The 16,388-nt window shown below is 46.1% G+C and overlaps 1 protein-coding gene across 1 annotated transcript in view; it reads left to right on the top strand.

The window, feature by feature from the left end:
• The window catches only part of LOC311326438 (oxidation resistance protein 1-like), a gene marked incomplete at both ends in the record, with an annotated part of 58,502 nt that overhangs the window by 38,506 nt on the left and 3,608 nt on the right, over window positions 1-16,388 (top strand). Inside the window, 4 exon segments of the mRNA XM_084459331.1 lie at window positions 1,405-1,576; window positions 6,585-6,665; window positions 10,855-10,980; window positions 14,853-15,005. Of these exon segments, the coding sequence (XP_084315457.1) occupies window positions 1,405-1,576; window positions 6,585-6,665; window positions 10,855-10,980; window positions 14,853-15,005 (532 nt within the window).

The raw sequence follows: 16,388 nt of genomic DNA, 5'->3' as shown, positions 1-16,388 counted from the left end.
TTTATTGACATGACACAACACTGTACATATTGATAAAGCAAGCGTTTGGACACTTGGACACTTAACTAGATGACTCTGTCCACAGCAACATTTATTCAGCGTTTGACCATCAGTACAAACCTCAGAGAACGGGCTCATCTGTCTGGCTGTAGAGATGACTATGATTACACACAATCTGATCACATACACTATCTACTACAATCTGATCAAATACACTATCTACTACAATCTGATCAAATACACTATCTACTACAATCTGATCAAATACACTATCTACTACAATCTGATCAAATACACTATCTACTACAATCTGATCAAATACACTATCTACTACAGTCTGATCAAATACACTATCTACTACAGTCTGATCAAATACACTATCTACTACAATCTGATCAAATACACTATCTACTACAGTTTCATCAAATACACTATCTACTACAATCTGATCAAATACACTATCTACTACAATCTGATCAAATACACTATCTACTACAATCTGATCAAGTACACTATCTACTACAATCTGATCAAATACACTATCTACTACAATCTGATCAAATACACCATCTACTACAATCTGATCAAATACACCATCTACTACAGTCTGATCAAATACACTATCTACTACAATCTGATCAAATACACTATCTACTACAATCTGATCAAATACACTATCTACTACAGTCTGATCAAATACACTATCTACTACAGTCTGATCAAATACACTATCTACTACAATCTGATCAAATACACTATCTACTACAGTCTGATCAAATACACTATCTACTACAGTCTGATCAAATACACTATCTACTACAGTCTGATCAAATACACTATCTACTACAATCTGATCAAATACACTATCTACTACAGTCTGATCAAATACACTATCTACTACAATCTGATCAAATACACTATCTACTACAATCTGATCAAATACACTATCTACTACAGTCTGATCAAATACACTATCTACTACAATCTGATCAAATACACTATCTACTACATCCAGACTTTTATCTATCCCATCCTAGCTTAATGGTATACTGTATAGAAAGGGTACTTATTATGTCATTTCATGTTTGTGTTCATTTGTAAATGTTGTAAATTTTGTAAATTGTACATTTGTCACTTTTGTATTTGTACATTTGTATTTTGTAAATTGAGTATTAGAGTTTATCTGTAGCATCATATTGGAGCCGGCAGCAACATTCCACTGTGACTGTGCACCGTACATTACATGTGACAAATAAAAGGAATGTTGAATCTAGTGGACGTTTCTCACTGTTTCTGTGTGGATCTCGGTCTCTGGGAACACTGCTATAACATCCAGTCCTGTCCAGCGTCTGAACACCTCACCTGCTGCCCTCTGTGTGGTTCTGTGTGGTTCTGTGTCCCCAGGTCGGACCACCTGTACGGGTTCTTCATCCAGTGGAGTCCAGACGTGTATGGGGAGGAGGGTGTGGGGGGCGCGTCCCGGGAACCCGGCTTTGTGGTGGTCAAGAAGAACCGGGGGTCAGAAACGGGCGCAGATGATCCACCGGTACCAGATATCACCTCCAAGGACTGGGAGGTAAGAGACAGAGAAGTACTGATACTCTGATCATAACCCTAGATACAGTACTCAGAGAAGTACTGATACTCTGATTATAACCCTAGATACAGTACTCAGAGAAGTACTAATACTCTGATCATAACCCTAGATACAGTACTCAGAGTACTGATACTCTGATCAGAACCCTAGATACAGTACTCAGAGAAGTACTAATACTCTGATTATAACCCTAGATACAGTACTCAGAGAAGTACTAATACTCTGATTATAACCCTAGATACAGTACTAAGAGAAGTACTGATACTCTGATCAGAACCCTAGATACAGTACTCAGAGAAGTACTAATACTCTGATTATAACCCTAGATACAGTACTCAGAGAAGTACTAATACTCTGATTATAACCCTAGATACAGTACTCAGAGAAGTACTGATACTCTGATTATAACCCTAGATACAGTACTCAGAGAAGTACTAATACTCTGATTATAACCCTAGATACAGTACTCAGAGAAGTACTTATACTCTGATTATAACCCTAGATACAGTACTCAGAGAACAACACCTGTGTTTCAGCACCATGAAATGCCCCAGTATGTCTATACAGTTACAGTATGTCTCTATGGTTACAGTATGTCTATACAGTTACATGTCTATATAGTTACATGTATATACAGTCACATGTCTATATAGTTATAGTATGTCTATACAGTTACATGTCTACAGAGTTACAGTATGTCTATACAGTTACAGTATGTCTATAGTTACATGTCTATACAGTTACAATTATTTATATTATATAAAACATACACCTATGAGGTGAAGCCATGTTTACAAACCCTCAACTTCATAATAATCAGCATATGGTCTTTAGTGTATGTATACAGTACATACAGTACATAAAGAACAAACATGGTCCCTCCCTACACTAGCTGATGCTTGAGGCCAGGCTTGCTGTTAGTCCCAGCGCCTGGGGTTCAGAGTAGCTCTGCTCAGGCCACACTCTCCTGACAACCAGGCTCTCACCGGCCAACAGGAGACCCACTGTTTAGAGCAAATTACATTTACATTTCACTCAATTCGGGAAATTAATAGAAACCCAAGGTCTGCTTTTAACTTGGAAAATCCCAACTTGAAGGTCACCTGCTTGTTTTCGTCTACCTGAAAATAGAACGAAGCCAAACCATGTTACACGAGTTGCGTTCTCATCTTAAGGGTTCTCTAGGATCATTTTTTTCACAGTGTTCTTCTGCCAGCTTTCTGACTGTTGGCTACCGTACTGTATGTTGAGTACTGTAGGCTTTATTCTGTGTGTTGTCACTAGGCTTGTCACGGTACCAGAAATTCAAGTGTCAACAGTGTTACACACTAGTGCTATCGCTAACTTGCTAGCAAGAGGCTAGCGCAGGTCATAAAAAGGAACAGAGATCCCATCACGGTTCTTCCCCAAAAGGCATCTCCCCAAACTTGGGTCTACTAGCACGGAAACATAAACCATAACATGCTACACGCTGTCACTCCCACAGTCCAAGTGTCAATACACACAGTGCCCTACACAATGACAACCACTTATATTTAAAAAAAAGGAAATAGAGGCTGCACACTGGAACATGCATCGGACTTACTTTTTCATGTACTGTTCCCTTAGGGTTTTGCACCTGGTTTATATTGTGGATGTGCAAGTTCAACTTTTTTGTTCCTTTTAATCACTTATATTTTCACATTATCATCCTACATGAATTATCCTTACCAAATGGCTAATAGATGTCTTCTCCTACTCGCGTGCTTCCCTGTTTCTAGCTGAACTCGGTCGTCATCGTAGTGTTTTGTAGTGACAGTCTTAAGTAATCAACGAGTAACATGACGTTATTGGGTTGAACTAGCGGTCAGTTGCGTCGGGCTCGGCGGGATCGACAAGGTAGGCTACTTTCCATACCATGGAAAAACAGGTACCATCAGTACCGCAGCAATGTAAGTACTGAATTAGTACTGAAGTACCGAGTACCGTGACAAGCCTAGTTGTCACTGTAGCGTCTGGATGCATGAACATGAATGTAATTGTCCACCAACCTATAATGTCTGTTTTAGTTTTTCTTCTGTCTTTAAAATGACGTTTTCTCTTTGAGAGGATGCAGGTGAACGGGTATGTAATGTCTTGTCATGTTCCAGACACCTGTGTGTGTGTGTATGAGCGTGTGTGTGTGTGTGTGTGTGTGTTTGAGTGTGTGCGTGTGTGTGAGTGTGTGTGTGTATGAGTGTGTGTGTATGAGCGTGTGTGTGTGTGTGTGTGTGTGTGTGTGTGTGTGTGTGCGTGTGTGTATGTGTACCTAGCCTACTGTGTGTGAGAGACTCATATTGGACAGACAACAGTTCAACGGAATGTGTTAATGGTGATTTGTTGCTCTTTCTTTCATGTACACACTGCATGTCCTATGCTATCTCTGATGGGCTGGTATTCTAACAGACAGGTAGGCCTATAGGAGCTGGATTAGCAGTACAGACAGGTAGGCCTATAGGGGATGGATTAGCAGTACAGACAGGTAGGCCTATAGGGGATGGATTAGCAGTACAGACAGGTAGGCCTATAGGGGATGGATTAGCAGTACAGACAGGTAGGCCTATAGGAGCTGGATTAGCAGTACAGACAGGTAGGCCTATAGGGGTTGGAGTAGCAGTACAGACAGGTAGGCCTATAGGGGATGGAGTAGCAGTACAGACAGGTAGGCCTATAGGAGATGGATTAGCGGTAGCCAGGTAGAATCCCTGCTGTGAAGATACAACGGAGAAGTCCAGTCCTCAAGTCACTGACGAATCAGAGGAGACGTTCCACTCGTCCTGTAGTCCTATTGGCTGGGCTCCCTGGCCCGGCCCAGCCTGAGTAAGTGGGCGTGGTCTGTGGACTGGGATATCTACGGGAGTTTCAAAGTGTCCAGCGGCGTTTAACGGCGAGGTGGAAAGAAATAGTGAATCTGGTTTAATGTTGTGAAGTCTGATGAGGAGGATGCTGAACATGTTCTTCTACAGGCGGGTGAAGGAGAAGGCGCTGCTCAGGCCGAAGTACAGCTTCGTGGTATGATGCATCCTCCCATGTGCACACGATAACTCCTCTGTTGCCGAGTTCACTTCAGTACTTTACTAACTTAATGTATTGTTTGGTTGACTTGTTTAACTTAAGACTGCAGCTGCGAGGAAAGACGAGACCGACTCGAAGTTCAAAAGCAACAGATGGTTTTTCAGGGCGCAGGGGGCTTGGTGATAGGGTGTTTATTTAAAGAGCCGTGACCTAACGTTACAAGTACGGGCACCCTTCTCTGAACTGGCTCGGTCTACCAACCTTAAAGTCAGACAGGATAACTGGAAGCCTGAGAAACGGCACAAGAACAAACACGCAGCTGCGTGGGTGCGTCCATGAACTCAGCAGACAGACATAGTCCCCAGACACCCTCGGGTCCCCAGACACCCTCGGGTATCTCGACTTGGCAGCGATGTGAAGTTCCAGAGAGCGGCGTGTGATATCTATAGTACTGCATCGCGTGGGTAAACGAAAAGGAGATTGCATTCAGCGTTATCACACACACACAACGTAATCAAATCTAATGCTGACTTGCCCAGTCGATAGCGCGATCGTGTTGGTTCTGTCTGCGCCGTGGCGAGGAGCCCAGGAGGATCCAGGAGCCCGTAGGAGGATCCAGGAGCCCGTAGGAGGATCCAGGAGCCCGTAGGAGGATCCAGGAGCCCGTAGGAGGACCCAGGAGCCCGTAGGAGGATCCAGGCTGGATGGGATGTTGTTCTCGTCGCTCTGTGAGACGAGGGAGTTCAGAGCAGCGGTCGTTGTTGTCATCATCTGTCAAGATGAGTGACTACGAGACAGAGAGTCTGAGCCACTGTTTTAGGACAGGAGACATGCTCGTTCACCACCACAGCAGGCTTGCTTTCTCAGTGTGCATATGATTTTTATTTTGCTATTCTTCCACTTTGGCTTTACCACTAAATTATGCTCACTTGTTTAGAAAGGAGATGCACTTGTGAGTTCTGACGAGTAGTAGTACACTGACTTCCAACATTAAAGTCGCTCTCGCTCTGGATAAAAGCGTCTGCTAAATAAGTGTAGCCTACTGATTAGTAGATGATGACTTGCGTGTGGGAGGCCGGACCCAAGTCTAGTCTTGGAACTTCTCGTGGGCGTGATATTTAGTTCAGTGTTTATTAGTACTCTCGCCATGCAGCGAGGATAGTCTGTTGTTGTCTTGATTGAGCAAAAATAAGTGATGTTCACATGTTTCTTCTGTAGGTGAGCCTTTGTAAACAACATGTTGACCCTGCGTGTGTGTTGTGTGTGTTTGGTGCAGCGATGTGGTCAGGCTCCGCAGGGCATATGTTATTAGCAGTGACGTCTTCTGCAGACTCTGTCACTGACCAACCTAATATGATCAAGACAATCCAGTTATATTAAGCTGGTTGATGCCATCTCACTGTTCTGGACCAGTCATACTGTACTCAGACATAGTCCCCCTGTTTGTCACATTTGGGATATACAAGTATGGGAAATCAGCATTCGTGGACATGCAGTTAACAAATGAAGAAAAAACAAATGTGTTTGCCATTATCAACTAGTCTTTTCATTTATGATATTTTGGTTGTTGGTAGGCTCTTGACTTTTATCCTGCCAGAGGGGGGCTCATAGTTGTTTGTGGGCTGTTTCATAGAATGTGCAGGGACCAACAAGCATCGCTCGGTTAGCGCCAGATACCGCTAGTATACCTACTCCCCTCCCTTTCCAGCACACACACACACACACACACACACACACACACACACACACATACACCTTCCAACTCAAGAGCACACTTGTTCTCATAGAGGTGCCTCTGTCTGCTTGTGATTGGACCTTCCTGTGTTCAATCAGGCCCCTATGACCGTCTGATTGGTTGGCCCTTCTCTCCATCCCTCCTCTGGGATGTAGTGATTGGTCAGACGGTGGCTGGTGGCAGTTGGTCGTGACGTTCCTGTCTCCCCCCCCCCCCCAGGTAGTGTCGGTGGCAGAGTACCAAAGGAGGATCGATGCTTTAAACAGCGAGGACCTGCGCTCGCTCTGCAAACGCCTCCAGGTGTCCCTCTCACCCCCCTGACCTTTAACCCCACCCAGAGCCCTTCTCCACTCTGCTGCATGGAGGTCATCACCTTGGGTGGAGCGTTTAGCTTGGGTGGAGCCAGACCTTGCCTAGCCTAGCCTAAACTCGCTTTCGAGGCGGAGTTGTTAGCTTAGGTGGAGCCAGACCTAGCCTAGCTTAGCCTCGTTCTCTAGCTCTGCTCCCAGACTTCCAGATTATGTAAGACCTCAGATCATCGTTAGGTTGACAAGGGGTTGGGATATGAAAACCATCTGGCTATGTGGGATAGAAATGAGTCAGGAATGTTCCGGTCTTGGCCTGAGGTCTTCTCCCGCACCACCCCAGCTAAACACTCTAACCTCTCCAAACTCAGACTCAGCTGATCCATTCTGTATCAGTCTCTCTTATCCACAGGCCTGTCTGTCATGTCATCAATATCTCAATTGATTGGCCTGTCAGTTTATCATGGCTATCAGGTAGAACAGCAGGCTCCCTGCCTAGTGACCTTATTGACCCGACAGCAACCTGACCTGCCCTGTCAAATCTGACCACTGAACCTCAAACTAGGCTTGAACCTTGAACTAGGTTATGTATCACATCCAGACATGAACCTGTAACTAGGTTATGTATCACATCCTGAACCTCAAACTAGGTTATGTATAACATAGGGCTGTCAACGTTAACGCGTTAGCATACGTAATTAATCTGGAAACAACGCGTAAAAAAACGCAAATTAATCATATTTAAGCAAAATTAATCACATTATCAAATTTGACCCCAACTTCCCCCCGTGATTCTAAACGCGAGTGTTTACCTAACTGAGTTACTGGAAGGCATGTGGAACATGGATAAGTTATCTGCACGTTTCACACGCCTTTCAGAAATTCAGCCAGGTAAACACTCAGCTAAACACCTTCTGAGAACACAAACACTGAGACATCCCCTGGTGTCCTGAACAGCAAATTACATTTGAAAAAGCTTCCAAACTTCGAAGCTTGTGTCCATATAATATGTGCGTTCAGTTTTATCTAAACTGCGGTGATGTACTGCAGTGAAGTAGGCGACTGTCTTTTCACCAAAGCAAGTTGAGTAAAAACCAGGCCGGGTGAAGCCTGGCTTATGGGCATACACACAGCTGTTCTTTTGACAGTTCTAACCACTTTGTCATGCATTTCTTTATTCTAACATCACATACGTGTATGCCTAATTGATCTTTGTAAATACTAGTATATTAAACTTGTGTTTAATCATAATCATGATTAATCACAGCCTATCATTGTTTTTAACTCAATTACATTTTTTAATCGATGGACAGCACTAGTATCACATCCTTGTGTGTGGAAGAAAATTCAGAGCTCACTATTCCTAAAAAGCTTTGATGTGCTAAATGAATCTGAAATCCATGACTTGCCAATAGTAGGTACTGTGGTACTGTAGGCAGGCAGTACTTCATTGATCCCCGGGGGATAGATTATCTCGAAGGCCTAGATTGTGCAAACGATCCTATGTTGCAAGTATCAAGATGTCAAGTCAGAATGGGCCAGATGTGGGCCGGAGATAACCTTTGTGCTGTGATGCCTTTGTGGAGAATCCTGACTGGGCCAAGCTAGTCTGGTTTCAGGGGCCTGGTGAGTACTCCTCCCCTTCCCCCTCCCTCCCTCCAGGCACTGACTGCTGTGGTGTCTGTCAGATCGCTGGCCTGGGAGGGAAGGAATGTAGAAGGACAATGTTAGCTGAAGACGATCTAGGAGGTGATAGTCGCTTTTATGAGACACAATCAACACACTGAAGCATTTTCTCAAAAAACTAGGCCATGCGCTGGATTTCTCACGTCTGATTGGTCGTCCCGCTCTTCAGCCAACGTTTCTCTCATCTTTACTAACCTCTTACATTACCCAGCGTACCTCTTGGCCACCCCGACCTCCACCTCCTACTAATCCCAGCATCCTCCGGGTTCCACCAGCATGAGCGTGGTGCAAACATCCAAGACAGAGTTCTGCTAGCGATCGATCAATTACATCATGATGATCATGGATCAATGATGTCTGCCTGGTGTGATGGACCGGGGCGTATTGATCTGTGGGTCAGAAAGGGTCTGTCTGTCGGCCAGGGACTTCTTGGATATTTGCTGCGTTGCTGTGCCAGTGTTCTGTCTCTCTGCCGGTCTGTGCCTGTGTTTGCTGGTAGGTAACCTCTTAGCTCTCAACCTCTTTCTGAAGAGAACAGCTCTGCATAGCCTGCTCACAGCGCTGAACACTACAGGGTCGAAGGAGGTCAAGTACACTTCTAATTCAACTCTCTGCCAAAGGCTAATTTTAAAATGAGGCAAATCGTAAATGGATTTGAAGATACTCATTGGAAAATGATGAGCAGTTTCCACCCCAAGCGTGGAGAGATTTGGAATTAGTCTTGAATTTGAGAGAACCCCCAACCTCACCAATTAGGCCTACAGATAGACATGTCTGTTTCGGTGTGTACAGTCTAAGCTCAACCCTGTTAGTATGGGATGCAGGCTCAACCCTGTTAGTGTGGGATTAGTCTCGCGGGCCAGACGAGTCGACTTCCGGTCCAGATTGTGTACTACGTCTGGTATTCAGGCGCTGACATTTTGTTGAAGGAAGTTGGGGGAAAAACGGGCGGATATCCCGTCAAAATTCCGTAGAGAGTAGTAGACAGTCCAGACCGGAAGTGATTAGTTTTTTTAAGAACTTCCTTTTACAAATTCTAAGCGGCTGAAGTCCAGACTCTCCTCCGTAGAGAGTCTGGCTCCGAGACTAGTGTGGGGTGCAGGCTCAACCCTGTTAGTGTGGGGTGCAGGCTCAACCCTGTTAGTGTGGGGTGCAGGCTCAACCCTGTTAGTGTGGGATGCAGGCTCAACCCTGTTAGTGTGGGATGCAGGCTCAACCCTGTTAGTGTGGGATGCAGGCTCAACCCTGTTAGTGTGGGGTGCAGGCTCAACCCTGTTAGTGTGGGGTGCAGGCTCAACCCTGTTAGTGTGGGGTGCAGGCTCAACCCTGTTAGTGTGGGATGCAGGCTCAACCCTGTTAGTGTGGGGTGCAGGCTCAACCCTGTTAGTGTGGGGTGCAGGCTCAACCCTGTTAGTGTGGGATGCAGGCTCAACCCTGTTAGTGTGGGGTGCAGGCTCAACCCTGTTAGTGTGGGGTGCAGGCTCAACCCTGTTACTATGGGATGCAGGCTCAACCCTGTTAAAGGACCATACCGGTCTAAATATGATGTGATCTCCTAAAACTACTCACCCAACATTTATCACATTATCGCAATCCATTTTCCGAAGTAAAGCTCACGCTAAAAGATTTGCATTTTCACGTTTTACTTACATTTTAAAAGTTGAACGTGATGGCTTCAAAACATATTTTTAAATTGTTCCTTTGTTGTGCTGACAAACTCGTACCGGTTAGTTTCAAATCATTTTCAGTAGTTATTATTTTCGTTTTAACCCTCTTTGCACAGCCTACGCCAACGGTCTGTCTTCCTGTTTACATGGCAGCCGTTGCTAGGAGCGCTGGGTAGAGAATCTAGCGTAGGTGGATTAGAGAATATAGCGCAGGAGTTGAACGAATTCGAACGAAAATAATATAACATGAAAACTAATGAAAATTATTTGAAACTAACTGGGACGAGTTTGTCAGCGCAACGAGGGAACAATTTAAAAATATGTTTTAAAGCCATTATGTTCAAGGAGTGTTTAAGGAGATCAAATAGACCGGTATGGTCCTTTTAATGTGGAATGCAGGCTCAACCCTGTTAGTGTGGGATGCAGGCTCAACCCTGTTAGTGTGGGGTGCAGGCTCAACCCTGTTAGTGTGGGGTGCAGGCTCAACCCTGTTAGTGTGGGATGCAGGCTCAACCCTGTTAGTGTGGGGTGCAGGCTCAACCCTGTTAGTGTGGGGTGCAGGCTCAACCCTGTTAGTGTGGGATGCAGGCTCAACCCTGTTAGCTCTATGCAGTAGATCCTCCATGCTGCCCTGTGTCTGCTTCATCTCCACAAGCCAGGAGTGACACCTGACAGTATGGACATGCACACTCCACATCATTGATCTACTAGATTAATATTATTCCTCTCTCCTGTCCTCCTCTGTCCTGTCCTCTCTCCTCTCCTGTCCGCCTTTCCTCCTCTCCTCTGTATTGTGCCATGTCCAGCTAACCTGTGCTATTCTGTGATCAGATCACCACCAAAGAGGAAGTGAACTCTAAGCACAGCCCATCTGTCAGAGCTGACCTGGAGTCAGACATGTTCCGGCCCAGCCTCAGCGACCCCAGTGACCTTCTGCAGATGGAGCAGATCGAGAAGGTCAGTGTGAAGCTCAGCCCTGATACCAGACACTACTGCAGTATTATAGACTCTACCGCTGTATACTAGACACTACCGCTGTATACTAGACACTACCGCTGTATACTAGACACTACTGCTGTATACTAGACACTACCGCTGTATACTAGACACTACCGCTGTATACTAGACACTACTGCTGTATACTAGACACTACCGCTGTATACTAGACACTACCGCTGTATACTAGACACTACTGCTGTATACTAGACACTACCGCTGTATACTAGACACTACCGCTGTATACTAGACACTATACTAGATGCTACTGCTGTATACTAGACACTATACTAGACACTACTGCTGTATACTGTACCAGATACTATACTAGACACTACTGCTGTATATGAGACACTACTGCTGTATACTAGACACTACCGCTGTATACTAGACACTACTGCTGTATACTAGACACTACCGCTGTATACTAGACACTACCGCTGTATACTAGACACTACCGCTGTATACTAGACACTACTGCTGTATACTAGACACTACCGCTGTATACTAGACACTACCGCTGTATACTAGACACTATACTAGATGCTACTGCTGTATACTAGACACTATACTAGACACTACTGCTGTATACTGTACCAGATACTATACTAGACACTACTGCTGTATATGAGACACTACTGCTGTATACTAGACACTAAACAAGACACTACTGCTGTATACTAGACACTATACTAAATCAAATCAAATCAAACTTTATTTGTATAGCGCATTTCATACACAGAGGCAACACAATGCGCTTTACAGAGAAACTAGACACTACTGCTGTATACTAGACACTACTGTTGTATACTAGACACTCCTGCTGTATATATATGACTACCCTACATACATATGCCTGCCTGGCTGCCACTACCTTAGAGCCTCACACACTCGACACCTGTGATCTGGACGGACTGGAACCACACCGACCGTCTTCCAGGGATCTGGAATGGCTCCCATCACTGCACTTTCTTCATTGGCTCAGTCTATTTGAGCGGTTGGCAAAAAGCAGGTTGAAAATCCAGACGGACTGCTACTGCTGTGACTTTCACACTCCCAGATCTGGATCTGCTTACAATCTGGACGGATACGCATGCGACTTGTGTGTGACCAGTGTGAAAGGCCTTTAAATGCAGCTACACACCTGTCCTGCACACGTGACACGGTCATGCGTCCGTCGTCCATTTTGGCATATCAGCGCTCACTCATCAAACTCAAACAAGCGTCTGATCTGCTCCTCCGCATGCACACGCAGCTCAGAGCAGAGTCTAGAGGAATCACATTTTGTTTTCAATTCACATGACAAGAGTAGGGGGAGGGGGGGAGGTTATGGCTAATAGCCTCTTGTGGCTAGCTAGCCTAGCTAATGTTAGCCTAGCCACCGGAGTGGCTGTTGCCATAAGCTACTGTAGCTGGCTAGCTTATTCTAGCAGTCAGCATTCCATTCATAACAACACCGATTTGCAGAGGCAATTTGGCGTTGTATGCCTGCACAGCTGGCCTGCAAATGCGTGATCAGAGTGAGGTAAAAATAAGATAAACATTACTCAGTCCTGTGCTTCTTTATAATCAGAATCAGAATTAGTTTATTGCCATGTAATTTTGGTTGTATGTAATTTTTCAACATACTAGGAATTCAGTCATGGTGCATATTCCTAGTAGGCTATGTTGAAAAACTTCATGGCAATGAACAAATTCTGATTATAACGAAGCACAGGTTCGAGTGTAACGTTTATATCTGACCTTACTCTGATCGCTATGCTAAAGGTGTGCCCCAGGGATCGGTGTTGGGTCCTGTCCTTTTCACCATCTATATTAATTAGATTGTCTCTACACTAACTGGCCTAACTGGCATTTATATCAGCAGACTTATTGTTTTATTAGTCGGTGGGGAAAAAATCGCACCGTGACATCCCTAATAAATAACCTTCTAACAGGGCTTATGATGCTAGATACCAAACTAGTCCTTTAACACTGAGAAGGCTGATGGGGATCTGTCAGGATCCACGCCCTCTGGCACGCAGACACGCCCCCTGGCATGCAGACACGCCCCCTAGCACGCAGACACGCCCCCTGGCACGCAGATACGCCCCCTGGCACGCAGGCAGGCCCCCTGGCACGCAGACACGCCCTCTGGCACGCAGACACGCCCTCTGGCACGCAGACACGCCCTCTGGCACGCAGACACGCCCCCTGGCACGCAGACACGCCCCCTGGCACACAGACGGGCCCTCTGGCACACAGACAGGCCCTCTGGCACACAGACACGCCCCCTGGCAGGCAGACAGGCCCCCTGGCACACAGACAGGCCCTCTGGCACACAGACACGCCCCCTGGCACGCAGACAGGCCCCCTGGCACACAGACAGGCCCTCTGGCAGGCAGACACGCCCCCTGGCAGGCAGACAGGCCCTGGGAAGTGTGCTGCTCCCCGCATGGCGTCATCACAGCAGGGATCAGAGTTCTCCTCACCTCCCAGGGTGCCAAGCAACACAGACGCATGTGCGCACACACACACACACACACACACACACACACACACACACACACACACACACACACCTCCCGCAGGAAGAGCATCAGGTCTCAGCCTGTCATTACCCCCCCCACCATTGTATTAAATGTCTCCCTACTGAGCACGCTCTGTGTGTTCTTCCCTACTGAGCACGCTCTGTTCTTCCCTACTGAGCACGCTCTGTGTTCTTCCCTACTGAGCACGCTCTGTGTGTTCTTCCCTACTGAGCACGCTCTGTTCTTCCCTACTGAGCACGCTCTGTTCTTCCCTACTGAGCACGCTCTGTGTTCTTCCCTACTGAGCACGCTCTGTTCTTCCCTACTGAGCACGCTCTGTGTTCTTCCCTACTGAGCACGCTCTGTTCTTCCCTACTGAGCACGCTCTGTGTTCTTCCCTACTGAGCACGCTCTGTGTGTTCCCTACTGAGCACGCTCTGTGTGTTCCCTACTGAGCACGCTCTGTGTGTTCTTCCCTACTGAGCACGCTCTGTGTGTTCTTCCCTACTGAGCACGCTCTGTGTGTTCCCTACTGAGCACGCTCTGTGTGTTCTTCCCTACTGAGCACGCTCTGTGTGTTCTTCTCTACTGAGCACGCTCTGTGTGTTCCCTACTGAGCACGCTCTGTGTGTTCTTCCCTACTGAGCACGCTCTGTGTGTTCTTCTCTACTGAGCACGCTCTGTGTGTTCCCTACTGAGCACGCTCTGTGTGTTCTTCCCTACTGAGCACGCTCTGTGTGTTCTTCCCTACTGAGCACGCTCTGTGTTCTTCTCTACTGAGCACGCTCTGTGTGTTCTTCCCTACTGAGCACGCTCTGTGTGTTCTTCCCTACTGAGCACGCTCTGTGTTCTTCCCTACTGAGCACGCTCTGTGTTCTTCCCTACTGAGCACGCTCTGTGTTCTTCCCTACTGAGCACGCTCTGTGTGTTCCCTACTGAGCACGCTCTGTGTTCTTCCCTACTGAGCACGCTCTGTGTGTTCTTCCCTACTGAGCACGCTCTCTGTGTTCTTCCCTACTGAGCACGCTCTGTGTGTTCTTCCCTACTGAGCACGCTCTGTGTGTTCTTCCCTACTGAGCACGCTCTGTGTGTTCTTCCCTACTGAGCACGCTCTGTGTTCTTCTCTACTGAGCACGCTCTGTGTTCTTCTCTACTGAGCACGCTCTGTGTTCTTCCCTACTGAGCACGCTCTGTGTGTTCTTCCCTACTGAGCACGCTCTGTGTGTTCTTCCCTACTGAGCACGCTCTGTGTGTTCTTCCCTACTGAGCACGCTCTGTGTGTTCTTCCCTACTGAGCACGCTCTGTGTGTTCTTCCCTGGCAGCTGGCCAAGCACCTCCCCCCCAGGACGATTGGCTACCCGTGGACGCTGGCGTTCAGCACGGCCAAGCACGGCATGAGCATCAAGAGCCTGTACCGCGCCATGCAGGGCCTGGACACGCCTGTGCTCATGGTCGTCAAGGACCGCGATGGACAGGTGAGACGCACACACACACACACATGCACACATACATACACACACACACACAAGCACACACACATACGCGCACATACACACGCACATACACGCACACATACATACACACACACACACATACGCGAACATACACACGCACATGCACATACACGCACATGCACATACATACACGCACACGCACATGCACATACATACATACATACACGCACACGCACATACATACACGCACATGCACATACATACACACATACACACACACGCACACACATACACGCACATGCTCATACATACACGCACATGCACATACATACACATACACGCACACACACGCACATATACGCACATGCACATACATACACACACACACACACACACACATACACGCACATACACGCACATACATACAAGCACATGCACATGCACATACATACACATACACGCACACACACACACACACACGCCCGTCCTCATGGTCATCAAGGACCGCGATGGACAGGTGAGACGCGCACACACACACGCACTCACACACACACATACACGAACTCACACATACACGCACTCACACACACACACACACGCACTCACACACACACATACACGCACTCACACACACACATTCAGTAATGGATGTATGGATCGCTGTAGCGGTTTGGGTAACTCTTCCTTGGCTGTGTTGGGCTTGTTACTCTAAAAACGAGCGTTGGGCTCGTTACTCAAAACAATTTGAATACAATACTTATTACTTGTTATTCTTTTGAAAAGTAATATTACTTTACATATTACTCCCAGACCAAAGTAACTAGTTACTTTTGTAATAAATTACTTTCGTGTTGTTTCACCCCTGTGTGGGTGTCAGGGTAAACAGTCATGGCTTCAGACTACTCGTCTATGTACTACTCGTCTATGAAAATGTAATGAGGACGGCACTAGTGCCTCCTGCAATAAAACTAGGGCCAACACAAAGTTATGAACACCCAGATGTTTGTCTTATTAATTAGGAAAAGAGGCTGGCTTTGCCAGCGAGGGAGAGGCTGTGTGCCTGTTAGGGATGGATATTCATAAAATTTTAGCGATTCCGATTCCATTTTCAATTCTGCTTATCGATTCTCATTGGGCAAAAGAGTACAAACAGGTTTATTAACATTAATTTTCTTTTATATATACTTTGAACATGACAATTAGGCTACAGTGCTGTTTTTTTTAGGTGTATTCACCTTGAACTAAAAATAAAACTGACATAAACAAATCTGTATTTTTTCTATAGAAAAAGATAAATAAAACATGAATCATTCTGTTGAATTTTAAATCCAATAACAGTCTAACATGTTACTAGTAGAAATTACAATGCTCCTTCCATTTAAAAAGGGTATATGAGCTGAGCTG

The sequence above is a fragment of the Borostomias antarcticus genome (assembly GCF_949987555.1).
Source record: "Borostomias antarcticus genome assembly, chromosome: 27".
In the NCBI taxonomy this organism is placed as follows: domain Eukaryota; kingdom Metazoa; phylum Chordata; class Actinopteri; order Stomiiformes; family Stomiidae; genus Borostomias; species Borostomias antarcticus.
This window is presented reverse-complemented; position numbering and strand designations above follow the sequence as displayed.